At 42.5% G+C, this 21279-nt stretch overlaps 1 protein-coding gene across 4 annotated transcripts in view; it reads left to right on the top strand.

The window, feature by feature from the left end:
• Positions 1-16017, top strand: part of CSNK1A1 (casein kinase 1 alpha 1) — a 37250-nt gene extending 21233 nt beyond the window's left edge. For 2 of the 4 annotated variants that reach the window (XM_075509807.1, XM_075509811.1), the window contains 6 exons: positions 1059-1198; positions 4548-4626; positions 5638-5712; positions 6969-7075; positions 7981-8129; positions 13319-16017. In XM_075509807.1, the coding sequence (XP_075365922.1) occupies positions 1059-1198; positions 4548-4626; positions 5638-5712; positions 6969-7075; positions 7981-8129; positions 13319-13326 (558 nt within the window). In that variant the 3' untranslated portion in view covers positions 13327-16017. Of the gene's footprint in view, positions 1-1058; positions 1199-4547; positions 4627-5637; positions 5713-6968; positions 7076-7980; positions 8135-13318 lie in introns of those variants that run through there. The other 2 variants (XM_075509810.1, XM_075509808.1) reach the window with 2 other exon arrangements.
• The last annotated feature ends 5262 nt before the right edge of the window (positions 16018-21279 follow it).

The raw sequence follows: 21279 nt of genomic DNA, 5'->3' as shown, positions 1-21279 counted from the left end.
CTTGTTTGCATTTAAAGTTGCATCTTCTGTTCTGGAATCACCTTTAAGGTGATACCGAATAGGTTTTTACTGAGAATTTCTTGAACCTTATGTCGTCTTTCCATCATCTCCTTCCCCCACCCAAGTTACTTCTGCAGTATTCATTAATCTGTAGGGGTTGTAGTCCCTGATCCTATAGCACTAATCCAGTATTGGAATCAGGAGCTCAGCCTGATGATTTGTAGCTTGAAGACTTACTGCTAGAATTTGAAAGGCTCCTTACATACTTCTGCCTCAGGTTTTTTTTTTTCCTATTCCTGAAATCTTTTCACAAGAAGGTACAGTCTGTATTAACCTTTGTAGATAGTCTGGCTGTTAGCACACTAATTAGCACGCACTCAGTTGTTGCTAAATATCAAATCATTGGGCAAGCTTGGTTATTAGAAACTTAAATTAGATTCTATGTACTAGGCTCTAGCTTCCTGGCTGTATTAATATCATCAGCAAGTGTGTCATGCTGCTGTGATAGTGTTCTGGTAGTCTTAAAATGAGCATATGATTGAAAGCAAGATGTCTTGTTTGCTGTTGAAGGTTTTGGCCTTATGCTCTGCAGAATGGCCAGTGTTCTTTGAGACATAGAGAAGAATACAGGATGTGCATCATTTGCATTAAGCTGCTGAGCTGCCATTAACTATCTGTATGTGTAAACTGCTGTAGTGTGAATGGGTTTTTGTGAAGTGTGCTTTCGCACATACTTGTTTCCTTCCTAAATTGTGCACTGTAGTTATTGAGCTAATGCGATACATAAATTACAATAGTAACATAAAATAGTTGTAGAACTAAGCTACAGATGCTGAGTAGCACAGTCTAATCTATTCCACTGGATTGAGAAAAGGCTTGAACTAATTCACTATTAAGTTTTTGAACTGGCTAGTTAAAGCTAGTTGTGACTCTGCACTGTTACTTTGCTTCCTCTTAACTGTAGGCTGATGTCTTAAAATGTAGCTAATGCCTAGTGAAAGAGGTTTGGGATTCCTTGCATTGTATAGGAATATAATCTATTTTCATTTTTCTTTAAGTTATTCCTTATTGACTTTGGTTTGGCCAAAAAGTACCGGGACAACAGGACAAGGCAACACATACCATACAGAGAAGACAAAAATCTCACTGGCACAGCTCGATATGCCAGTATCAATGCACATCTTGGCATTGAGCAGAGGTGAGTTCAAGGAGATTACTGCTGTGCTTTTGGAGGATGCAAGATGATCTTATTTGTAAGCTTCTGAAATGTCTGAACTAGTTTTATATGAATAAGTGTATCCCTTTGCAAGTGCGTTTCTCTTTGGTTGCCTGTGCAAGGGGGGGGGGGGGGGGGAGAATCCAAGTACCTAATCTGCTTTTTGAAGAGAGTCTAAGTCTTTCAGGCATGAGGTGGATGCTCTGCATACTGTTTTGTTTTTTTTAAAGGATAAGCTCTACTTTTATGTGGATCTCTCAGAGGACCTTCACAAATAAAATGGTGCACTTTCCTGATTGTGTTGATACCTGTTGAGGCCACTGCTGACTGGCTTGAGATGCAATTCTGTAGCCAGAAAGGGTATTCTAAAGCTGGTGTCTGTGTCCTGTTTCCTCACTGTCCCTTCAAGTTAGTAAACTATCGCTTATCCATTTCTTGCCTGCAAGCAAGACTTAAAAGATCTTCTGCTTCACTCACACTGTATTTTGGTTCCTGGTATACACAACCATAGTTGTGGCTCTGTATGTATATATGTACACGTGTGTGTGTGTGTATTTGTACATTTGAGCTTTGCTTAATCAACAAACACATTTTTATCATCTGGATCGAAAGCATATTGCTCCTACAGTATCCTAGCAGTGGTCCAGTGGAGATAGCACTTCAGGTTGTTTGGAAGCGTGTGTTAGGTACTCATGAGATATGAAGTGATGCCGCTCTTCTCTTCCTTACCTATATGCCTAGATGTTTTAATGTATAAGTGTAATAGTGTGGCTTTACCACATGATGCAGAGGTTGCTTAGACATAGTTAAGACTTCCATGAATGTCTGTGCCTCTGACCTTCAATTTAATCAAGATGGGAATGACAGAATTTCTAGTGATCAACTTCAACAGAACATGTAACTTCCAAATATTTGGTGTTGTAAAATGCTCCATCTTTCCTCTTTGCTTCAAATTCCTTCAGGTTCCTTAAGCGTATTTTATTGTGTCATTATTTTGCCTATTATTTGTGTCAGTGTCATTATTTAAGCCTACTTGACGTATGGGTCAAGTAGGATAAATGACAGGTGTCACTTCTGAAGTACATTTCATAGAACCCAAGCCGTTCTTGTGAGGGAATAGCTCCTTACAGTGTTAGCACCTTACAGTGAAGGGAGGGAACTGCAAAGGACTATTGCTTTTGAATTCAGTTGGAGGTTGTCTACCATCTCTGCTGGTACTGGGAATTCTAATATAAATGTAGCTTGGTGCATGCTAAAAGCTATTAAATGTCTAGATCAAGCCAACAGTGAGGCAAACAAATAATATATTCCTGTAATCAAGAGAAACCAGTCCTGAAGCTTATGGCAGAATATTTCAACTGTTAATGCTGTACTTTAACTGTTACAGAACATGTTTTCCTATATTTAATGACAGCTATTCTCGAGGAGCTGTTTGCAATGTTATCCATTTCTTGTTTTAGTAGTGGAGAGTATTGCCCTGTTTTCCAAATCCTGAAAATCACTTTTATCAGTATATGCTCAAATGTAATATATCCATTACAGATGTACAGAACTAAATGTTTTCTACTACAAAATAATGAAATTAAACATTAAAAAAATGAACTGGATGGGGGGATGGAAACTGTTAATCCCTCTACTGCTTCTGAATTTAGCACTGCCTTCTCAGAAAATGTAATTTTATGTCATGGCCCCATACTGGTACACTGAATCCTGTTGGTGATTAAAATCTGCAATTCTAATAGAATTAGCAAGTTTTGCAGGCTGGAGTTTGTGGTCTTAGTATCATTTTTCATCCCTCTGTCTTTGGCTGTGGTTTCATATTCCAGCTGAGATGACCTCAGAGCTAGCTGTTGTCAAGAGGAGTGAACCAGTGTTCTCTTCCCTGACCCCTGGGCACAGCTAGTGCTTTTGGCCTTGTGGTGCAATGTTTTAGGGAGTCAAGCTGACTTTCTTCTGGGATCACTCCCTGAACTGGTTCCCCAAAGGGTCACAGAGCTGGAACAGGAGTTGAGGGGGTGACAAGCAGGCCATTCTGGTGATCATTAGTGGTTATATTGGGTTGGCTATAACATAAAGCATCACCTACAACTTATTTCCTCTCATACCAAGATCTGGAGGTACATCTGTCCAGGTTCTTACAGCTTAAAGGGAGCTGTTCTACCCTCATCCGTATGTATAATCCTGTTTGCAATACTGCTCTCAGCCTTTTGCTCTCTTGTGGAGGTAGTAGGTGCATAGTCTTTCCTGCCACCATTTAAATGCTTTTCTTGCAGATCCGCCTGGGTGGCAAAGCAGCAGCAATACCTGTCAGGTTCTCAGGGAGCTGGGAGGAGAAAAATAAGTTATTTTTCTGTCTCATGTTAAATAGATGTCAGCTGCAGAGGGGCAGTCAGAGGAAAAATCTGATTCTGCCACAGCTGGGAAGAGGCAACTTTGCCAAGAGGAAAAAAATCATGGAGCATTTTTTCCACTTCAGTGAACTGTACTAACCTTAGTAATCATGAAAGATGTGTAGCAAACTATGATGGTGTTGATGTGGCTGAAGTGTGGATCTGGAGCATGTGCAGTACAGAAAATGTTTGAAGCCTTTTAGATGAGAGTTTGCATGCAAGTTCTCAGTGAAATCTATAGATGGATAACTTCGGAGTTCTCTAGCTGCCTTGAAACAGACTTCTTGTGGGAAGAAAGCAGAGGCACCTCTCAGATTGATGTATGCACCTTTCTAAATATTGCTTGTCTTTTTAAAAATCATGGAGGCAATTCAGGGTTTTTTAACAGAAGTGAAGAAAGGAAGGTGTTATGCTCTTTTGGGGCTAGATGTTCTGTATTGGTTCCAGACTGAGGCAAGGGTCAGGGCAAAATCTTCCTTAAGGAAATTAAGGCTAACATCATGTGTATCTCTTACAATGCATTCCGTGGTTCCTACAGGTAAAACTTTAGTTTCTATCCAAGCTACTTAATTAAATGGGAAAGATATTTAATGTTTCATTTTTTTATTTTCCAAAGCTTTTGTTTCCCAAATTATTCTAATGTAACTGCAGATGGAAACTTACCACACACAATACCTACTGACTGTTCCTTGCTTGAAAAATGAATAGGATCTCCTTCCTGCTTGTGAGGACTTGTCACATGCCTGCCAGTGGAATCCTGAACACCTAGATGTCTTAGCTATATTAGAAGGAGACATTCCTTTGCACCAAAGCTTAGGTTTTATTCCTTAATTACTCTTTTTTTGTTTGTTTTGTTTTTAATTTTGAAATGCTTGCGCTATTTGGAATAAAGTTTGAAATGCCAAAACTTGTAATTCATTGTGTTCTTCCTCTTTCTGTAGTCGTCGGGATGACATGGAGTCTCTAGGCTATGTATTGATGTACTTTAACAGAACCAGTCTGCCTTGGCAGGGATTAAAGGTAGGTTATGTTGCCTTTCTCCCCCTCCCCCATCCTTCCTTTTTTTTTTTTCATGTTTGGGTATTGTGCTTCTGCCTGTCTGGATAGATGGTTGTATATAATGTTTAGCTTCAGCTATATAAAGCGGCTTTTCCTAAGGCATGGTATTCATAGAATGTAGAAGAAAGGTTCTTTCTGCTTCTCATGCAGCAGGAAAAATGTGTATTGTTTGACTGTCTTAAATTTTATGCTAAACAATAGTTTACGTCATCTTTACAAATTATTATTGTCCTGTTGTAGGCTGAGGCCCTTTTTGGGAAGTAGAAAATAACATTGTTAGTGGCTTTTTGAATTGCTGTAGAGAGTATGGAAATCACATCTCTCCTAGCAAGTTCAGCTTTAGTGATATCTTCAGTCCAGTTTATGGCATGACTGAATAATTATTAGCTGCAACAGACTTGTTTCAAGGATCTTCATGTATGGTAGCCAAGTACAAGCATTGCAAATATTCCTTATTTCTGTTATATAGACTTCAGTGATTTGTTTTCATGTTTTAATTGCTTTTCTTCCATGTGAGAGTTGTGTAACTCAAATGGTGATGCAGCTGCAAGTTTTTTTCTAAAAAGGCAAGCAGCTTGTGAAACACTAGAAGTCTTCAGCTGCAAATGAATGTAATGGCTGCTTACTGAAACATGCAGGCAGCCCTTGAATGGAGTACTGAGTGGGAATTAATAGAACTTTGGCAAATGTAAATGCAAGTCTGGTCTGTTTAATGGACAAAAGCAGCAGCTAGAACTACACGAGCTGTGCCATGTGATGGAAGCATTAGACTGCGACAAATGGTATTAAACTGTGTCCAAATCTTAATACCAGATTGACCTTCATTCTCTTTGCAGTAAGTGTGTGGGACTTGGAGATTTCACATAAAATACTTATGGTTGACCAAAGGATTTTTGTAATTTTTTTTGCTACTGTCCTTGTTAATCCAGTGTTGCACAATATCTCTTATATTATGACCTACATGTTCCACAGGCTGCAACAAAGAAGCAAAAGTATGAAAAGATTAGTGAAAAGAAAATGTCCACTCCTGTTGAGGTTTTGTGTAAGGTAAGAGTTTCCAAATGATGTCATACTGTGAAATGGAAGTTCTTTTCTTTTTTTTTTTTTTTTTTAAACCTAGAGCCAGTTTATTAGATAGTCTCACATGGCATTTGCTGCTGGATAATACTTCTCTGGCAGTCATGGGTGCCTTGTGTTTGGCCACCCAGCAAGACTGAATGTGTGTAACAGGGCAGGCATTCGCTGCTGTTTTCTTGGCATAGTTCATGCCACCATCATTCCAGTTCTTGGTGACTGTCAGCTGTGCAAGCTCTCCAGCTCTTGGGTGAGGCTTGTTCATGTCTTCAACTTCTGCGGTGAAAGTTCTGCATGGGTCCTCTTGGATAAGTAAAACCAAGGTAGAATTGTATAGCTTACCTGTATATACTTGTTTCTACCTCTTCAAGATTGTTCATGTTGTCTTCTGTATCTCAAATAGAGGCTGTAGTGGAATTGATGTCAAGTGATCTTTAAAGCCATGTCACAGAATGATGGTTTTCCAGTGCTATCCTTTGGGTCATAAGATTTCTCTTGAACTGTGGCAGCCACATGCTTGTTAACAAAGGTCCTTGACAACACATGGTAGTTTTTGCACATCAAACAGGAGCACAAAGGATTGCACTTTCTAGTCATGCACATTTGTATACCCTTACAGTCTGACAGCATCTTCCAAACTGCTGAACTGTTAGACCCTGTGTTTTCTTTCTTGTAGTACAGCACTATGCTCTATGCTGTTAGCTATTTATATGTAGGCTTTAATATAGCATTACATGTATAAATACAAAAAGCAGGGAATCTTTGAAAGAGGTTTTCATGGTTTAAGTCTTCACAATAGTGGTAACTGACCTTGCCTCTAGTATGCTCAAGTAGATTATCAAGGAAACATGAGTGGAATCTTTTAGGAGACAATTACTACTTGAAATAAGACCCAAGTTATAAGAACTAGGTTTAATTAGGATGAATGAAGTGCTTTAAATATGTTGTATGTCGAAGGTTTTGGTAGAAGACTACCTGTGATTGCAAAACATGCATCAGGTAACAATTCTGGGGGAAGGACTGTGTACCTGGTAACTTGCTGATCAAATCCACTTTCTGAAATACAGAATAAATGAATAACTAGAGGCGAAGTGGAATTTACACCTATGAATTGTCAACCAGTTTTTCTCTGCCATTATAGACAGAAATAGAGCTTTTTGCCTTCTTATAGGGTTGTTAGAAGGTTTTTTACTGCAAGCCATGGCTTGATTAACACTGTTGATTTACAGGGATTCCCTGCAGAATTTGCCATGTATCTGAACTACTGTCGTGGCCTGCGCTTTGAAGAGGCACCAGATTACATGTATCTGAGGCAATTATTCCGTATTCTTTTCAGGTCAGTCTCAAAGTGGAAAAGTATGGAAATTTGTCAGTGCTCTACCAGTTGGTAACTGCTCTGTGGGACTTGCACTGCAGAAAGCTGCTCCGTATGTGTGTGGTGTAGGGAGTTGTTCTGGGAGTTTCTTTCATTTCAGAGTTTGAAAAGCTGTGTAAAGGACCTGAAAAATATTGTTCAATGCTAAACATGAAGGAAAAGATTCTCTTGTTTTTGCATTGCGTGATATGACCACTAATACTAGAGGGTTGAGACCATGCTTCAAGTTCTGTTGCAAGTAGCTTAAGAAATTGACCCCTTGGTAGAGGTGTTTGAAGCTTTTTATGTTTGGAGATTGGTGATGGGACTAGCAGTGGTGCCCAGGAGGTGGATTTCAATAGAGGGGAATAGTGCTGTTTCATTGAGCTTGTTAGAGAAACCAGAACATAAACTCAACCTTGTGGAGTGAACAGCATCTGTCGAAAGAAGAGCTGATACTGACCTCTCAAGAATCTCCCTCCAGGTTTCTGGAATCCGAAGCAATTTTTATTTGATGATCTACAATACTGCAGTCTCTCCTTAAAACTATATGTATTTAAAAAAAAAAAAAAAAAAAAAAACCAACCAAAAAAACAAACCTGAGAACCTCAGTGCAGACAAATGGGTAAGCTGGGTTGCGAGGAAGTGCTGCTTCTACAAATGCAGACTTTTGCATAAACACTGAAGAAAACAACTGCTTTATGGTATTTGGGCTTGCTTCAAGAATTCCTTTAAGTTAGTAAAACTTAGCATTTATATACCATTCATAATCTCCAAAGCAGCTTACAGAAAGAGTTAACCTCTAGTTCTGGGTTTTCAGCAAGGGTTTGGTATTGGCAATAAGGAAGTTATGATGTGTTACAGTAAAGTATTTCACTCTTTTCTAGGACCTTGAACCACCAATATGACTACACATTCGACTGGACAATGTTAAAGCAGAAAGCAGCACAGCAGGCAGCCTCTTCCAGTGGGCAGGGGCAGCAGGCCCAAACCCCCACAGGCAAGCAAACTGACAAATCCAAGAGTAACATGAAAGGTTAGTAGCCAAGAACCAAGTGACGTTACAGGAAAAAAAAAATTACACTAATTTGGACAATGTCGGCAATTTAAGTGTTAGATCAAGGAGGTGGTTAAAAAAATATATTTGGCTGTTAATTTAAAAAGCAAAACCAAAAGACGTCCTTGGAGAATTTGACTACTAACTTTATACCAAAATGTCCTTGTTCTTCATATCATTTCTTCTGGGGATGTTGGGTCATTTTAACCACTGCATCTTTTTGCTCCCGCATTAACCACTTTCCAAAAACAAGAAACTTGACGTGGTGTTGGGAATGTGACATTTTTATTTTTTATTTATATATATACATATATATATGTTTATATATATATAAATATACAATACAATCCAAAATCCTAGACCTAACACTTCTTAAGGGATAATTCTCATGAACTAGGCAAGGATCTAGAGACTTTGGGTTCTACTCTGTTCCAGCTGGTATAGTGCTGTGGGTTTGCTTCTGTTCTGTATGCCTCAAACACTGGAAACAGAAAATTGTGAATGATCTGGCTTCCTCCAGTGGGTTTACATTGAGACATTTGGTCCGGAGTTAAAGGAGAGGACCACTGAGCTCAAAATGTCTTGTCTAAATCAAGGAGTAACCCCGAACTGCTGTGGACTGCCAAGTCACAATTTTCTGAAGTGTCTGGATGCTCGGCGGGGGGGGCCTTCAGGTTTTGTGACTATTTTTAATATTTCTAGGTTATGGTTTCAAAGGGAAATGTTGTGAAATGTTCAAGATGTAATTGTGTAAAAACCAAAAACTGAGTTCTGAAAAGGCACAGACAGGTACAATTTTTTTTACACATTCTAGAAGCTTTTAAAATTTTTTTGTTACGTAAATCTGCCAGTGTTAGTCTAGTAAGTCACTAGAATGAAACCGCTACAGCTAGTGACTATCACAGCCAGTCTTGTAATGAAACTGGTTCCTCAAGATGAGCTGTGGATAAAATTGAAGCTAATGAGGTTGCTTGAGTGAGAATAGAGAAGCTAGGTTTAAGTTATGTACTGAGGTATTGCTAGTACTTGCTACTCTTAAGTACATTCTTGTCTTGACTATAATTTTTAGATGTATAAAATTCTGTATTAAGCTAACATGGTGGGCTTGGAAGTCAAAGAAATGCAGAAGTGTTTACAATAAACTTATCAAAACATTGTTTTTCATGTATTGTGGTAGCATTCAAACATTACCAGGCGGCTTTAGTCAAAATAGCTATCCAAAAATATAACACTTCATCCAGAAAAATGAAGTAGTAAAATACCTGCTGGTCTTCCCAAGGCCCAATCTGAAATGGTTTCTTGAAGAAAAAAAAATTCCACAGGGTACCATTAAACATCAGATTCTTTGTGGCATAAAGAGTCCAACTTGTTTTGCTGGAGCTGACAGGTGTTACAACACTGAAGGCTGTAAACCAGTTCCTTCAGTGAAACACCGATACGTAGCAGACTCAGTGATTAAGCACCCAGGCTTAGATTGCTTCCTGAAATACAGAAGCTCTGACTGGAATTCAGAACCTACTACTGAACCCAGCCCGATGCCAGGATGTGGAGAGGTTGGCTGTTAGAGCAAGAGGAAATAATCTGAGCAAAAATATGGATTCTTCACAACAGCTCGTGCTTAAAGTGAAGGTCTTAAAGGAGGTGATGATCTGTAAACAGACGCTGCCCTGCAAATCAAGTTGTATGTACTTGAAATACTGTTTTGCTGGTGAACTATTCTGCGGTTTAATGTGGTACTCTCCTGGCTCAAGCTGTCTCTGACCAAGGGCTATACTGTAAGTGAAGAAAAGGTCATTATAATGATTATCTGCCTCTACCTTGTAGTGATGATTTAGTGACAAAGTGCAGAGCTGCAGCTGACTGACAAGCATGAATAACAGGGAAGCTGTCTTGCAGTTGAACCTTATAGACAATTCCTGTTTCTTGATGGACATTCGTCATCACACTGTCCTTTGGTAATGAGACCCATTGCTATAGCTGTGGAGAAGTGGCTGTTTTTCTAGTAGAATTTCATTGGCTCTTGCACGGAGTAACAGTCTTTTGGGGGAATGGCTCCCTCCTCTCCCCTCCCCGTCACGAAGAGGCTTGTGACTTTTGGATCAATCGAGCTGTAATGTTAGCAAAGCATTAAAGTAGTGCTTGTCAAACATCTGAAGACTTCCCCAGCTTCCTAAAATAGTTAGCTTAGTCTCTTCATGAAAGTAAAGATCCCAGATTTCTGAAACCAGCGAAGCTTGGGCAGGAGGCTGTATGGCTTATATGTTGCTGTCACACTGAAGATTAATGAAATACCTGATTATTTTTTCCAGAGTTCAGTTAAATTATAATGTAGTTGCTGTAGCAAAGCCTATGCTGAAGTGGCTTAAAAGTCTTCATGGTATCAAATTACACCCCTCTGGTAACCATATCCATTTTAACAAGAGTACCGGAAGTAGCAATTTACAGGTGCATGTATTGGTTAAAATCTTACAGTATACTGTATAAAGTGCAAGCACTATTGAAGATGTGCATCTGGGGAGGGTGGTGAAATCTTAGTTCTTTCAAATAATGTCCAGAGACTTACATGACTTAGATCGTTTGGACAGTGTACTCATTTGTAGATATTCCTGGCTGCCTTAACTCAGATCCATATTAAACCATCTCACTGAGTCCTATAGGTTATTCAGGCTGAATATTCTGTTTGGTTCCAGGGTAGCCAGTTCTGTCAATGGCGTTCCCCCCCCGCCCCCCGTCCCTCTCTGGAACCCTGTGCAGTGTCTTTTGTAACAGCAAGATCAGCTGGTTTTGGACTTGGGAGAGGTGAACTGTTTCAACAGACAGAGCTTCTCTGCTGACTCTGGGAAGTTTAGCTATTGATCTGTTTGACGGCGCAGCAGTTGTTCAGGTGTGATTTGTAACAATGCTTACAGTCAGCTTCCCTCAGTCATAAAGCTGACTCAAGCAGTCAGTCTCCAGGATAAAGTCTATCGGTTCCATTTGCGAGAGATGTTCAGTTCAGTGTAGAGTTCTGTAAGCCTGTCAGCAGTCCTATTAGCATTCACTGGACACCTATGGTCATGGCAGTATTTCTCAGAACAGACTATTGGTTCACTACTTGAAATTTAGCCAATTGACAACTAAATACTTTTCACTGCTTGTCTCTGCAGCTACGTAATAGAGAAAAAGTTTGAACACTTCTCAAGTAGGGGAGCTTCTTAGAGTATGACAGTACAGTTACTGTTCCCCCATTGATCAGATCTGCAGCTATGGTAGTAATAAAGCCATTTGAATATCCCTCATGTAGCACAGAGATTATCAAAGTTTTGGATAACACCCCGCAGGGACAAGGAGTGATGAATGTGCAGATTTGAGCTGGCCCTGTATATAGTGAAGATTTCTTAGAGAGATGCCGGCATAAACTCTTCAGCATGTTCTTCATACTGGCAAAGTCTTGTGTGTTACATGAATGTCTCAACATCTCATTTGACAGCTGTGTTTGGGAACACTTCTATGTAGTCGTCTTAAGACTTGACTTGCAAGGGATGTTGTGGGTTGAATCCAGTTCCCTACTGCTCTCTGTAGAGCTGAGCATTCTCTTGCCCGTAATACCTTGGATTTGAGGTATTCTGACAAATAGCAGTATATCATTTGTTAGCATGTCCTTTGTCCTCAGGTTCAGGATCCCATTTTCATTTGAAGTGTCCAGGCTTTTAAAGCAATGAGTTGATCTGTTTTCTTTCCACACTGAGAGCACACTCCTCCTTTGTTGACTTAGTTTTGGCTGCTTTGGAGAAAGTGGTTCAAATGATGAATCAGTGTTCACTGCTGAACACACTAAATGAAAAATCAGTGTAACTTCTGGTTGTATGCATCAAGTAAGGGTTATGGACAAGTGTAGTTCCACTGGCATAAGGAATCACTGGGGTTTCTGTGAGAATTTGCACTCAAGTGGGAATGACTGTCTTAATTCTGGTGCAGGATTTTTTTTTTAGCATTGCTGGTGCTGGGTAAATAGAATTGTCCTTCAGTGCATTAAGATTGGGTTGAAACAAAGCTATTGAATCTCTTCTAAATTACCTGTAGCCTATTCTGGAAGAGTTAAAGCTGTCTTCTGGGTACTATCCAGATACATTTTTGATTGAATGTCAGGCTATGTTTAAGACTTGTTTGCACTTGCTTCTCTCTGGATGACAGCACAAGCTATAGCTGAGGTCAGCTTTGTCTGTATTTCACTGTGAAGAGATTTCTGTTGCAAAAACTCAGAGCTGTTGCTCAGATTAATTCATACATCGAGAGAATACCATGCTGTTTGGAGGGCATCCAGAACGGAAACTTGCTTGGCAAAGTAGTCTTTGGTTGAGACTCCTGTTACCTCTTTAAAGCACAGTGCTACTACCTGAGTCACCAGAAATGAGTATATGTACAAAGTCACATGAAGGGAAGACTGGCTTAGCTTGCAGTAGCAGGTTCTTTGAGATCTGTGTATGTATTCCTTTACTCTCCCTTTTCGACAATGTCTTGAACTTGTCGTTTGGAGTACTGAACTTTAAAGAATTGTTCTTGACAGCCCACCTCCCCTGTCACATGAGTTGTTTCACTTGTTCTTCCAAGGACAGAAAGTATGCTGGGTTCCTAGTCACTGTCAAAGGTTCTTGGTTCTGTTCTTATTGCCCAGTGTTGTACATGTGAGCGTGTAGTGAACACGAGTTACCGTAAGGTAAGTTATTCCTGTTCCTTTCTTTCTGTCTGTGTGACACTGCCGTACTGTGTCTCTGAAGAACACCACTGCAATCAGATGACAGTTTGACATTCAAGGATATAAACACAAGACACTGTGGACAAGTAGAAAACAATCCTATGAAATTACATCCTGCTTCCTAGTGGCAATAACACATCTTGTTTTCAAACTGTTGGTCTGAATTCCTGTTTGAGGAATGTGGCATCCAGCTGGTGCATAAGCCTGTTTTCCAGTGCAGCAGTAGGTGTGAGTGAGGGGTGTGTGTTTGAGCTAAAGGGTGGTGGCAAATGCTGGTTAGCTTTGAAAACGGACACCAGGAACTCTGCGATTCTGAGACGGAGCAGCATTTTCCCCTTTGAATGACCATAACTGATGTTTAATTCTCCTACTGTGAAGGCTGTTTCTCATTTTCATCCCGTATCAGTAAGTTGCCCTTGTGTTTATCTTGCAGGTTTCTGAGCATGGCGAGGATGGGACAAAGCAGAGCAGATCGGAGCAGGACTTGTCACTCCCCAAATCCTAGAAATTTTAGTTCATACGTACACTTGCCAGTGGCTGTGGGCAACCATTTACTTGGTGTAAAGAACTTAATATCAGTATAAACTGGCTCTGGGCAGTGTCAGTGATGCTGCACTTTGAGTTGTAGCAGCTGTAATTGTGAATATTACTGAGATAGTGAAACATGGTGTCCAGTTTTCTATTGCATTTTTTCAAGTGGAAAAGTTAACTAATGGTTGACACACAAGTGGAGAAAATTGTGCATATGCCAATTTTTGTTACCTTTTTACTTTGAACTACACTGCTTATGAGATCTCATTGTTTTGGAAGAATGGCATGAACAGTCTTCGGCAACAGTTGTGATAATTGTAAATGCTCACAATTGTGCACTCTTTTTCTGGTTATTCCTCCCTGGGTTTTGAAAGTTGTACACTTAAAACATTCTTAAAGTTGTTGGCTTCTATGTGCAACATACCAAGCCAGCTGACATGGTAGTAACCAAAGATTCCAGTTTTTAAGCGTATGAAAGACTCTGCCTGCTTACCTGTGCTAGAAATAACAGCATCTAAAGTGAAGACTTAAGAGAAACTTAGCGACTACTAGATAATCTTTAGGACTCTGCATTAACTCTATAATGTTCTTGGTATAAAAGGAAAAACAGCATATTTGTCACAAAATTTAGTTAACATCTTACAACTGAACCTGTATGTAAGTTGCTTAGATAAATGTAATCACTGTAAACATCTATATGATCTGGGATTTTGTTTTTATTTTGAAGCGGGAGCTTTTTCGTTTACAAGTTCATTAAAAACTAAAAACTGTTTCTGTAAGGAAATGAGATTTTTTTTTTTAATTTGCCTTGTTAATTCAGTTTAAGAAATCTACATTACCCTGTTTTTAAACCAGGTTTCGAGGCCATTTGTTACGCAAAAGAAGTCATATTTCTTTCTAAATCATTTTAGATTTAGTGTTGTAACTCTTCCTCATTTTGTTTTTAAATAAATTTTGTATTTTTTCCTTGAGGGGGAAGGGGCAGTCTTGCATTTTTATAACTTGTTGTTTGAGACCAGCCCTCTATACTAAGATTGGATTTTTTTTTTTTAATGAAATGGCATCTTTTGCAGACCCGGTATTGGCAGCCTCCAAGCGTTGCCATGTCATGCATTGGCTGGACTGACTTGTGATTGCTAGTTTTGAGAAAAATTTGAATGGAGTATTTGGATGGCTTTAAACCAAGGCATTTTCTTTCAAGTTCTTGTGAAGTGGATATGACCAGATTTACTCTTGTCCTTGGGGACAGCCTCACACCATGCAGAGTTCACATTGGTTACTGCCCCAGGCTGTCTTCCTTCTCCTATTCTAGCCCAGCTGAAAGAAAGAAATACTTTTATTGCTGGTAATTCTTTAACAGTGTAATTTATTCCTTTATAGCATGTCAGAATAAATTAAAAAAATGTCTGAAAATGCTGCCAGATGCCTATTGTGTACATGTTGTTTGTATGTTAGCTTTTTAGACAGTTCCCATGCATGTAGCAGAGTTCCTGCTCACAGTTTATATTTTTACTGTTTGAAGAGGTCTTTCATTTTGAAAACCGTTTCTTCGAGATCATAATACACTGTGCACTCTCTGTCATCACGGAGTGGTAATCTGGATCAAGACCGCACTCTCGTGCGGTCACTATGCATACTCTCTTTACAAGAAGGATCTGCCCTGAGAAGATGTTAAACTTTAGCTGGAGAACATTATGTGCTAATAAACATTTGTATAGATAATCTGGGAGTACAGGGAGGCAAAAAGTGTGCCGGGCTTCAGAGATATCGGTGCACATTTGGAAACTTCTCTTCCAAGTCAGAGCGGTCTCTCTCTGTTACCTGGAAGGTGGAAGAAGAAATGTAGCTCATTCTTCTGGCTAGGATGTTTTTCTAGACTCTGAGCATTGCCCCATCCAAATAAGGATGCTTCACAAGCAATGCCTCATATGAAAACTGGTATGTTTCTAAGAACTGGTGTCTAGAATACTATGTTATGTCCTTTATATATGATTTCTACTTCTAGGTAATGCATCTGACAACGTGCATTGGCAGAAGGGAAAGAAGCATCAATGAAATGTCTTCTTGGCAGCTGTTTTCAGAGTGGCTGCTTGGAGTTGTTTTAGCACCACTTTTCTTGCTTTGACATGAGATATTCAAAAGTCAGAGGAAATCATTTGGTTTCAGGAGAAGAAATTATTTCCTATGTCCATTAAATTTACTCATGACTTTGAGGAGGGTTGTCAAATTTTAGAAACAAAACTGCCCTTGAATAAGCACTGTAAGCAAGAACAGTTCATATGCTTGGAGTGTCAAAATGCATTGGCTTGTAGTTCTTACAACTGCAAGCCTTGTCCTATGGAGGAACATGGAGTCCAGTTAGTCTTTCAGACATGGTGTGGTAATAGAGTTTACTTCTGCACAGAAGTGTGAGCTTAAACTGGCAGCTGTGTTGTGCTGCTTTGCAGAAAACCAGCCTGCACCAGACATGCTGAACAATGAACAAGATGGCAACCTTCCTTAAAGAGATGCTGTGATACTGAACACTCATTTGCTGTATAATCTATTTGGTTTGTAACAAAGACTTAAAACTGAAAGCATTAAAAACTATGTGGATCTTGACTTCTGGTTGCAGCTCTGCAAAGGTTTTGTGTTGGGAGGTTTACTCTTATTTACTGTCCTGATGCAAAGTCAAAAACTTCTGCAAGCAATCCCAGGTCCTTTACAAGTAATTGTCATTATAACAGAGGCTATAAAGCTCAAGAACTACAACATCATGCTCCCTGGAAAGTGCTAGAATTCAGGTAATGACATTATGCTGTGACAACAGGTTCTTAGTCATCTTACTAAGCTGTGTACAGGGTTTCAGAGCAATTTATTAACCTGCTTATAACAACTCTGAGAGGCGTCCTAAGGCCACCTTCTAAAGGATTGCTTAATTTGGAGTGTGGAGTGCTCATGTGTAGCATACTGGTTCATTATTTTTAACCTATTTAAGCCATTCCTTGTTACAAGCAATTCAGAGCCTTTTTCTCTCCTCCCATAAAAGGCTCAAAGAAGGACAGACTGCTCTAGGTCTCAGTTATTAGTAACATTAATAACGTGGTGCTCACTGCCTTGCCTACTGTTCTGCATGGTGTTGGGTATTGGTAATAAGCGATTAATTCAAGCCCAGGCTGTGTTCAGAACACTGTCAGTCTCTGAAAGCTAGGTATGTTTCTGGTAGGTGTGTCAAGCCTGTCCAGTGTGTGCCATCCTATTTTTTTTTTTTCTGATTTATTGAATTCTATCTATCTATTCTATTTTTTGGGTTTACATGTTGACTTGCTCTGCTATTGCATAGTTCTGCCTGTTCTCTCAGTTGGCTTTTTCAGGTGCATTGCTTACAACTTGCAGGAACTTGTACGTGCTCTGTGTGCTGTGCTTTTCCTAAAACGGACTGCAGCAGAGGTGAAGGCGCCCAAGTCGTAGCTGTGCTGCTTCTAGCAGGAGGTTGGGCTAGGTGCCTCCCTGCAGTCCCTTCCAGCTGGAATTTTTCTGTGATCCCAAGTTGGTGTTTTGTGTAAGGATTTAATTTCTCTTGACAGCATTCTCCAATTTAGAAGATTTGTTGCTTAGCCAGCTCAGTCAGCCCCATCTGCTCCTTACTTAATCGCAGTGAAATCATCATGATTTCATATCAGCTTGATGTCATAATAAAAGTTTATGAGCATGGCAGGCTCCAGACAGGAAAAGTGGGCTGGGAGGAAGAGCTGTCTGCTCTGAGCACTAATGCCTCTGGAAACATGAGGCGAGGGACAACACAGAGGAAGTGCCCACCCTTCTAATAGGGCCTGAGTGGAAGGACTGCATTCATGGTGTGTTCTAATGTGGAAATGGCTCTTTAATGTAATCCTTGTTATCCAGGGCTAAACAGGAAGGGGGGGAGGGTGGTACCAGGTCTGTATGCAAAGAATTGAGATTGACCGTTGTGCTAGGACATGAGGATGCTCATCCTTCTCAGCTGCATTAACAAAGCTTTTCAAAATAGACCCAGCACTGTGTTATCCTTAGCCATGAAGGAAAGGTGGTGTGTTAAGGGAAGGCCATGTCCAAAATACGGGACTGTGTCCTTGTTTTTAAAGGAACCACAGTAGGCTAGTCTGCTTTGCAAAGCTCAGTACTAAATGTGTGAAATCTTTTAAATTAAGGTGCTAACGTGACTTTTTGCATCATGTGAGATGCTCTTAGATGTGACAATTGCTAATGCTGAATTCAGGTAACTGGAAATCTGGAGGAGCTAGGGAGTATTCTCACACCAGGCTCAAGTAATTAGGTTTCCAAGTATTTTTGTCCATAAAATAACTGCAAAGGTGATGTACCTCCTTCAGAGAACAGCTTGGTATTTTGATACCAGGGGTTGCTTCTGGAAGTTACCTGAGCACACTCAGTCCTAACTGTTCTGTTTTTCCTCCCCTCCCCAGGAGCCTTTTGTTCCTGTTGATAATGTGGATTGTTTTTTGTAAACACAGCTGGTCTTAACTTAATTTCTCTCCCTCTCCAAGTTTGAAGGATAGCATCAATATGTGTAGCTGGCAGAGAAGCTCTTCCAGAGCTGCTGTGTGCACTGCTTGTCCCAAGAGCAGGCTCCTGGCTCCCTGTGCTGCTCCCTGTTCTCCACAACCCTTGAAATAATAGTGAGCCTTGAACTACTGTGCAGGTGACAGACTTGGAACTTCTTTTTCATGAAAGCAATTTGAGATCATTGGAAGACCTTGAAAGACTGTACATACTGTCGTACAGGGTACACTGGGCTTTTGAGCTTTCCTTGTTGCAGTCAAAGTCCCTGCGTGTAATGATAAATCTGGGCTTTATCCTTTACAGCCCTGTAAATACACAGGGCGGGTGCTTGACTCAGCACAATTCAGGTACCTGGCAGAGGTGAGGCAGTGGTACTTGCGTGACTCAGCTGTGCTTTGTGGGACCTCATGGTCCACCAGACGAGCAGCACGATGAACAAATCTTCCCTTTCCCTTCCTTGTACCTTGGATGAGTCCCTTGTGTGTTGCTGTGGCACATACTGATGCCAAAGAAGTGCAATGGGACTTTTCCAAATGAGACCATCAGATGTGTTTAACTGAGTGAGAACCCCTGGGGTTTAAGGCTGGTCTCCTTGGCATAGCTTACCCTGATGTCTGGCTCGCCCTCACTGCTGCACGCGCTTCTCTTGTGGTTTTTGTCCACCAGCTGGTAATTCTGCTTCCCAGCAGCGTGGGTAATTTTAAAGATCCGTGCACCTATCTCTGTGCTACAAGGACTGATGTTTCACAAATCCTACTGTCCCCAAGTAGGTACAGTGAGCTGACCCTAGGAGCAGCTTGGGGCTTGCAGCTGGCTCCAGCGTTCAAAGGCAGTTTCTTATTGCTGGCCTGCAGCTGGACCAAGCTGGCTGGCCTCTGGATTTCCCAGATCTTCATCTGGTGGCAGCTGTAGGTAGGGCTTTGCCCAGGCCAGGCAGAGAGGAGTAAGGAAGCATTTGCCTGCCTTGGCGTGCAGGCAGGTAGAGTCAGGCAGCAGGGGAGGAGAGCAGAGTGGTAAAGCTAGAAACTGGTGCGAGTCCTTTGAGCTGACAAAAATCACTTAGGCAGCAAATAGATTTGTTCTCAGGTGCCGAAGGCGTCCCCCCGGCACGGCTCTGACTTGTGCTGAGCTTGTTCCTCCTCCTCGGTGGCTGCCACACCAGCAGCAGCTGGTGTTGGGCCAGGACTGCTTGCAGCAGGCGTGTCTGCGTCAGGGTTACCTGGTGGGGTGAAGCCTGCGAACAGCATCAGGAGCGTTTGCACAGTGGAGCGTGTGTTCATGTTCCTTCGGGGCTGTCACTCGCATTATGTGAGTCAGACCTCAGGTAACTCCTGCTGCATGGCACTGTTTGAACAGCAGGTATGGCCAGAAATTCCTCCTGACTCACATCCTGGAAGTGCTCGCTTTCCTTCCCAAGACCCCTTTCTTCTGGGGGAGGAAAGGTGAGGGACCCAGCTGTGGCCATTCTTCCCTTGGGCTGCCCAGGAAGTATGAATTGATGGCTTTTATTAGATGGGCTCATGCCACAGTGGCCCTGCTGCACTGCTTGCGTCTGGGTAACCGAGGAGCATCGATGACCCTGTTTGCTTCGCACCCCTGGCGTGGGAAGGTGCTGCTGTGCTAAAGCTGAGCTGATGTGGTTGTAGTGAGTTCCCAGCCGGCTAGCCTGAAGCTGTTAACAAATCCCATAAACTGATTATGGGCGTCAGTCACTGCTCAGTGACCTTTCTCCCTCTCACTGACAGCTTTTTACATTGCACCTCTTGACTTTCCCCACACCTGCTGGCGGGGGGCTCCCAGCCGCAGGGCAGCGCAGGTGGGATGTGAGCTGGGCATGGAGCTGCGCTCTGCCCGCTGCAGGCCAGGGCTGGCTTGTGTGCCAGCAACCAGTATGCTCTGCCAGAGTCTGGCAGCGCGTTCCCAGGAGGCAAAGCACGGGCTTGGGAACTTGATGCTGATTGGAAGTGGCTTGTTTTTGCTTCCCGACATGCAAACAGCTCACAAGGTCCGATCTGTGCTGCGCTCAGCCTTTCCTAGTGAAAGACTTGTTGGGGTTTGTTAGCCCGCTGCTCCTGTCCTGTGTCTCCCAAAACCCCAGCTGCAGGCAGGGGTAGCTGCGTGGGCAGGAGAGGTGGAATCGTGGCATTGGACAGACTGGCTCAGTTGTGGCTGGGCAGCTCTTCCTGGGCTGGCTTTTCCAAGGAAGGAGTTGAACATGGGTGACAAGGGACACCTGGGCATCCACGGGATGTGCAGTGCAGGGTGTGTTTAAATCTATTTATGGCCGTTCACAGGGCGGGGAGCAGGGGGAGGAAGCAGTTGCTCTAACACAAGCTGCGTCCTAGTGCCAAGATCATGCAGGCAGCTGCCTGCTGCTCTTTCCTAGAGGACTCTGGTGTGTCCCCCACCTCGGGAAGTCCCGGGGGAGCTGCCAGGTCCCTGTCCCCATCTGCTGGTGAGGGAAAGCCTGATACTGCCTGCTTGCTGGCCTCCCACCTTCTCCCCTGCATTGCTGTTCCTGGGGGTTCAGCAGCTGGGCAGGCCATGAAAGCGGAGCTGGTGCTGCTCTCCGTGGCAGGGTTGCTGGGTGACCGGTAAGCACAGCAAAGGCAGCGGCGGGGGGGCCGGTTGCCCTTCGCCCCCCCTTCCTGGAACCGGGGCACAGCTGAGCCCGGCAGCCAGGGCAGCAGCGAGGGACCCGGCTTGAAGGGCAAATGGCCCTGTGCTTGGGGCGTGGTGAGCCCCAGCTCACGGGCAAGAGCAGCCTGCCTCGCCCCAGCCAGGCGTGTGGCACACGCTGGTGACCCTCTGCAGGGCTCCTTGCCCAAGCCCAGGGGGCTGTTGGATGCAGGAGGTGGCTTGTTTCTTACCCCAGCATTCAGTTTGACTGCCCAAAGGAGCTCTGCTGCTGGAGCATGTGCTGAGCCTCCCTGGGGCTGGCCAGCCCAACACAGAGGGTCCCAGAGCTGCAGCATCCCTTGAGGCCATGGTGTCTATCGAACACCCAGTTCACAGCAGCTTCCCTGTAACCTCTAGGAAGAAGTTTAAATACAAGGTACTGGAGCAAGCGGGGCACAGACAAGCCTATTGCACCCTTGGCTCTTCCTAGGTGTGACATGGTGGCTTGCGTGGAGCATGGTGGCAAGCTTGCAAGGTTCTAGCATGTGCGGGGCTGCAGTGGGGCTGTTGCCTCCGGTGCTGGCAGGCTGTGCCTCTGGCAGGTAATGGGAGAGGAAAGCGGTGCTGGGAGCAATCCTGCTACTCTAAATAGCTTGCCAGCTGCTGGTGTTTGTTAATGTGGCTGAGCCGTGGTCCTGCGGGAAT

Source organism: Mycteria americana, chromosome 8 (genome assembly GCF_035582795.1).
Source record: "Mycteria americana isolate JAX WOST 10 ecotype Jacksonville Zoo and Gardens chromosome 8, USCA_MyAme_1.0, whole genome shotgun sequence".
NCBI lineage: Eukaryota > Metazoa > Chordata > Aves > Ciconiiformes > Ciconiidae > Mycteria > Mycteria americana.
The sequence above is the reverse complement of the archived record's forward strand: the minus strand, read 5'-3'. Positions and strand labels throughout refer to the sequence as shown.